The following is a 6163-nucleotide window of genomic DNA, read 5'->3' as shown; positions in this document are numbered from 1 at the left end:
CCACTTGGTGCTATTTCAGTGGATTAGGCAGTGCATCAAAACATACGTATTAGCTTGAGTGATAATACCTCAAGGTCTCATAGCTCTGCTGGGACTATGATAGCTTCCTTGATGCCACCTGAGATTCTTGCACATATTTTTCCATCATAGCACTCTTAACGTAAATGTCTGATACTCTATGTGATAGGAATTCTGCAATCATCTTGTAATTGATTCATTATCTAAATGGCACTAATGGAAAGGAAATGAAGGGTCCACTTCAAAAAAGAAAAAAAGCTCAAGTACAGTACCATACCAACAGTGGTTCGGAAGTGTGCTGTATTTGTGTAAAGTCCCCTTCCAAGTCCAGCCTTCAGTAGGTCCTTGGGGTTAGTGAAATAAGTGAAAATAGTTGCTCTGATGGCCCACTTATAGCTACGGCACTGCAGGAAATTACTCAGGGAAGTCTGTCGGTCACTGTGTCTCGGAAGATTCCCAATGCTCCTTTGAAACACAACACATCCTCCAGTGGGAATATTCAGATGGATCGTTCAAAAAACCACAGCAAACAGTTTATAACTCCAGCCAGTGTACATAATATTTCAACGCATATTTTTTATATCCTTCGCATCTATCATTTTGCCAGTTTTAATTTAATTAGTGTAAGTGCTCTTTTTTATTTAGAAAGACGTATTTTTTTTTATGTTTAGCACTATAACTAATGTCTTCAAATATCACGTGTTCAAAACCTTCCCTTGACTATTTTGAAAATTCCCAACATACAGTGTTTAAAAAAATTTGGCCAGAAAGTCAAGTTCTCCTATCTAGGTGTCATGGTTTGAGCCCAAGGGGCAACTGAGCACCATGCAGCTTCTCACTCCCCCCTTCACCCCCAGCGTTGGAAAGGAGAAAATAAAGCAAAAGGCTTGGCTACCGAGACAAGGACAAGGAGGGGTGACTTACACATTACGGTCACAGGCAAAACCCAGACACGTTAGGGGAAGGAAAAAGAACATAAATTTAATTCAGACGCTAACAACAACTTTTAACAGACAGAGTAGGACAGTAAGAAGCATTACCACATCTTGAAAACACCTTCTCCTATCCCCCCCTTCTTCCCAGGCTCAGCTTTGCTCTGGATCTCTCTACCTTCTCCCCTGCAGTGGCGCAGGGGGCAGGGGATGGGGGGTGCGGTCGGTCCTGCCACTTCTCCTCGCGGCTGGGGGGGACTCCTCACATTCTCCCCTGCTCCAGCATGATGTCCCTCTCACAGGAGACAGTTCACCACGAACTTTCTCTGACATGAGTCCTTCCCACGGGTTGCAGCGTTTCCCAGGCTGCTCTGGTGTGGTTCCTTCCTGCGTCCTCCCAGCACTGAACTACAACAGCGGGAGCTTCCCACAGTGACCCGGCCTTCTTTGGGTGCAGCCGCCTGCTCTGGCGTGGGCTCCTCCACTGGCCGCAGGTCGGCCTCTATATATAGACATATAGACATAAAGACATTTCTTATCCTATTGTTTTCCACGCATTATTCATTTTATTGTGGTTGAAAACTTCAACTTACATATCACAAAATACCGTTGCTGCTACGTTCTTCTAGCACTTAGTTTCCAAAACACCTGCAGTTTCACTGGTGATAGAGGGTAATTAATTTGCTCATGCAGTTTCTTTCCCTCTTTTGATAGTGTTAAGTCTCCATCTGCAACCAGATGTCTTTCTGCCTGACTGAGATGTTCCTGTGGTCTTTGAAGACTAACTTACGTATTAGAGGTGAGCTGTTACATGTTACTAAAACAAAACAGCAAAACTTGTTGATGAATATTAAACTGATACAAAATTCTGAGTACCCAAGTGAAGTGGGTTTTATATTTAGGAGAAAGAAAATTAGGCAGCAATATGATGTTTGAACTTGGCCATCTTCCTTGCATATCCCATCATAGAACTGGAGCATCCTTTCAAGTAAAAAATGTTAAGACTATATTTAATTGGATGCATTTTCCTTTTTAGGAAACTGTGCCCTACTTGACTGTAAGCTTCAATTTAATGACTAGTTTGGGTGACTGAAGATCTATAGTCAAGTGATTTGCAGAGGCACTGTGATTTGTACTTAGCATGAAAATAAAAAATTACTGCATGTTCTGGGTGTTTTGCATGATTACTTGATATTTTATACTTACAAGGATATATTTATCTTATTAACTGATTGTGCCAGGAGACACATGACTAATTACTAACTATGTAGAAATTACCTTCATTCATCTTGCCTTGCTATTGCTAAAATAATAATACTAAAACACCCCCGCTGGTTTATAAGTGGACCATATCAAAATATTATTTATGATACTTTATGCCAATTTTAGTGTACAATATTTTTCTTGACATTTTATTTTGGATATTATTGTCAATTCAGTTGAATATGAACAAATACGCAGTTGAACGTTATTATTCAAATATTGACTCAGTATATCTTGGCATCCCATCTTCATGTGAGAACTGTTCTGTAATAACAATAATATAAAAAAGCCAAAAGCTGTATTTCATAGGAAAGTCTGATGGTTTAAGTAAACACATAGTTTACTGTAATTGAAGATGTATGTGGCCTACTGTGCCTATTATCTGCCTTTGACCTTCTTGCTTCCTCTCTGTCCATTTATTCATTGCCTACATGCCTCATTCTAAAATTCTGAGGCAGAAGGGAGGACTGCTGTCTTGTTTTAAAAGCTGCCTGTCATTGCAGTGCCTTCCTACATTGCCCCATGTAAGGAATTTCTCCCCATGATATATCCCTGTCTAAGTTTAGAAGGAGACGGATGTGGTGTCAAATTATTTTAAAACAATACAACTTAAAGAAAGCCATGCTTAGATCTACTTATTGGAGCTTGCCATGGCCCACCTAAGTACCTACCAGTCAGCCACATCAGGAACTGGTGGTGTGCCTAGCAGTCCCAGTGTATACCTGAAACACCCAAATTTCTTTGCCATGAGAACAAGGTAGACGATAGGATCTATAGCTTAAGAATATTGGATCCATTGCACCGGCAGCTTTAGGAGTTCATGAATCTTAAAAAAATCCTGTGGTCTTTAGCTCAGCCGTGTCAGTCATCAGAAAACATTTTAAGTTATTCTAAGGTACACTTTTCAACATGATCCTTACCTTTCCTTGTGAAAGAACACGAGAGATGCTAATTAGGAAGGCGGTAAAAACACTTTTGCGTGTTGGCAGCTTGAAGAGCACTGAAGTGTACGTAAAGGGAATGACAGCTCCAAATAAATGTAAGGACCTGTCACGTTCTTCTTCAGCCCCTTGCTGGTTCTTGAAAGTCCTACTTGTATTCAGACTATATGCTGTATCTTTTCTACTGTTGCTTGTATTCTAACACCTAATGGTGTGCTACAGGTAGCAAAAATTTAGATGCTGAACTTTGGTTGCTAAATTGCGTTTTGTTTCCAGTGTCACATCCATAATTAAATATATTTACATTCAATTGTACAGATGAAGATATTGGGATCCACCAGTACTGTGACAAGAAAGAATCAGGTAAAATATAAATAACCATAACTAAAACTAACCACAGCTTCTGAATGTTCAGTCTTTAACACTGTCTACTCGCTCTGAAAAATGCAACTTCGAATTTCTTGTTAATATATATGCCTCTGTATTTCTGTGGAGAAAAGAAGCACCGAAAGAAAATCTCTCTCCCAAGTAATGTCACAGTAATTAAAATCGGTTTATTCCACAGAATTAAAAAAAAAAAAAAAAAAAAAAAAAAAAAAAAAAAAAAACCAGAAAAAACAAACCGGACAAGTATTTCCATAAAACCAACCTTTGTGTCACTGGAAACCCCGGTGGGATTCTACGCGCCGAGTTACTGCGTTTTATGTTCTATTTAACGCCGCGCTCAGCCCCCTCAGCGGCCGCCGGGCGCCCGGCCGCTGTGAGGGCCGGGCCGGGCCGGGCCGCCGCCATGGCCGCGGCTCCCGGCAGGGGGCGGCGGGAGCGCGCGGGAGCGCCGGCCGCGCCGCCTCCGACGGCCATTTCGGAGGGCGCGATCAATTTTCTTTATCTGATTAATCCTGTTAATCCTAGAAGTTTCACGACGGGCCGAGAGGTCTGGGCGTCTAGAGTTACTTCCTCTCTGCGGCCGGGCCGGAGCGGCGGCTTGCGCGGGCAGCCGGCGGGCTGAGGGCGGCTGCTGACAGGCCGGCGCGGCTCCCCTCCCCTCGCTGCCAGCGGTTGCCGCTCGCTTCAACTGGTGAGACTGGAGGCTCGGCCCACCTGTTGGGCTGCATAAGCCTTTCTTTCACTGCAAATTTAAGATACTTGCCGTGCGAGGTGAAAACATTGGGGCTGTCTTGATTTTGTGCAAATTTCTGCCTTTTATCAAACTGCATGAATCTTCGAATATTAATACTTGCTGACAGCAGTTGTGAGGATTATCATTCATCTTTTCATCCTTTCTTTCCTTTAGCATCACAGATGAAGTACAGTTACTTAGAAGAGAAGCAAAAGGTAGCAGAATGTAAGGGCGTTTTCTGAGTTTCTTGTTACAGCAAAACCAAATTATTAATTTGGATTGGTGATGCCCCTGGGAAAGCATTGAAATGGCCTCAGACTTGCAATGTAACTGTCTGCACATGCCATCTAAGACAGATGGCCACAAAACTACACAGCACAAAACAATTGAAAAGTTGTAATTATTCCTTCCTGGTATATTTGCAGTAATTTTTTTTTCCTGTGTCACTGAGCAATGTAGTGTGTTACACTTCTCAAATCCATTGTCAAGAGAGAATCACAAAAATATTCACAACCCAGATTTGTCCTTATGAAATTTGCTCAGCAGATGAGTAACAAACATCTTCCCAATCAGCTTTTGAATTGAAATAACAACTGCCTCAAAACTGAATATAACTAAAATACTTTCAGCCAAAATCAAATTCCAGCTTAATAATCGTCTGCGTTCATAAAACACTTTTAGATTTGAAACATTTACATTGTTCCTGTATTATCTGGTTAAAAGGAATTTCAGTTCATGCTATCACACAGCAGTACTGTGACAGTTAAAGATTTTTATATTTATACAACTTTTATTTAGCTCAAGTTTTACAACTGCAAAGTGACTGCTCAGAGCATTCATTAATGTTCAGACATTATGACGTGACAACTCTGAAAAATAATTGATTTTTAGACAACTTCACAAAGTAATAAGTATGCTGTAAGAATTGCCTTAACATCTTATCATAATGAAAATTGATAAGGAATTGTGTGATTGAAGGCAGAATGTGTTCTGGAAGGATAAGTTATTTGCAACACCGTAAGGTGTGTTTGGAGCAGGTTGAAGCCCCACTGGGGATGGGTATAAAGGTGCACGCAGACGTGGTAAATCTACACCTGCTGTAGAGGGTTGTGTGTCAGTCACCATCAATACAGCTCTGTAAAGGTGGGGAGGTGAGAAAGGGCTCTAAGTAGGGAGGAGCACAATGGATTTACATCCCTTGTGCTCAGCGTAGCATTATCTCACAGGTGCTGCCTCTATGAAATGAGAAGCAGGCCCAAATAAACCCCATTATACAGAAGCCCCAGCTGTTATCTTTTGTACGTGTGACATGCAAAAGGAACACAAGCTGCTGCACCTTGTTGCTGTAAATACAGGGGTGGCCTAGTCACAAAGCACTGCATGGCATATTTCTTAAAGAGGAGCACTGGGTAACTTTATTCACAGCTGCTGATTTGTATATAGAGTTTATTATCTGTACCGGCAATTTCCCATTTTGCATATGTGGATAAATATTCCAGTATTTATGAAGGCACCCATTGAAAATGTGATCTTACATGCCTAATTAATATTATCATAACAGTTCCACCAACACTGGCTTCAGTCCAATAAAATACAAAGAGAAGTTGTATGTTGGTGTGCTCTTTTGTTGATATATGAAATCTTTCATTTTTTCACTCTATAGCATTTCTATTGTAAGCTTCTTTTTGCAAGGAGGTTTAAACATAACTGTTAAGTCATTCGGTCTGGAAGCTGGTATACAAACTGACAGCTTGGAGCTCCAAACTTTTCATCAGGCTTCCTTTAAATAGGCTAGATTTTAAAAAGACAATGTGTTCTAGTTTCTCATGGTTTTTATTGTATACTTATGAACAGAAAACGGCTCACTTTTAAATGATGAAATTTCACAA

The 6163-nt window shown here is 40.9% G+C and overlaps 1 protein-coding gene and 1 long non-coding RNA gene across 2 annotated transcripts in view; one reads left to right on the top strand and one right to left on the bottom strand.

The window, feature by feature from the left end:
* Nucleotides 1-1090: 1090 nt before the first annotated feature.
* Nucleotides 1091-3907, bottom strand: LOC116965017. The gene is made up of 3 exons (XR_004409081.2): nt 3804-3907; nt 2885-2935; nt 1091-1452 (listed from the first exon to the last, which is right to left on the bottom strand). It is a non-coding gene; the product is annotated as an uncharacterized LOC116965017 (long non-coding RNA).
* The window catches only part of LOC104368900 (WD repeat containing planar cell polarity effector), a 105457-nt gene continuing 100971 nt past the window's right edge, over nt 1678-6163 (top strand). Inside the window, exons 1-3 of the mRNA XM_033006593.2 lie at nt 1678-1749; nt 3473-3517; nt 4449-4499. Of these exons, the coding sequence (XP_032862484.2) occupies nt 1689-1749; nt 3473-3517; nt 4449-4499 (157 nt within the window). The 5' untranslated portion in view covers nt 1678-1688. The remainder of the gene's footprint in view (nt 1750-3472; nt 3518-4448; nt 4500-6163) is intronic.

The sequence above is a fragment of the Tyto alba genome, unplaced genomic scaffold (genome assembly GCF_018691265.1).
Source record: "Tyto alba isolate M040663 unplaced genomic scaffold, T.alba_DEE_v4.0 Super-Scaffold_22, whole genome shotgun sequence".
In the NCBI taxonomy this organism is placed as follows: Eukaryota; Metazoa; Chordata; class Aves; order Strigiformes; family Tytonidae; genus Tyto; species Tyto alba.
The sequence above is the reverse complement of the archived record's forward strand: the minus strand, read 5'-3'. Positions and strand labels throughout refer to the sequence as shown.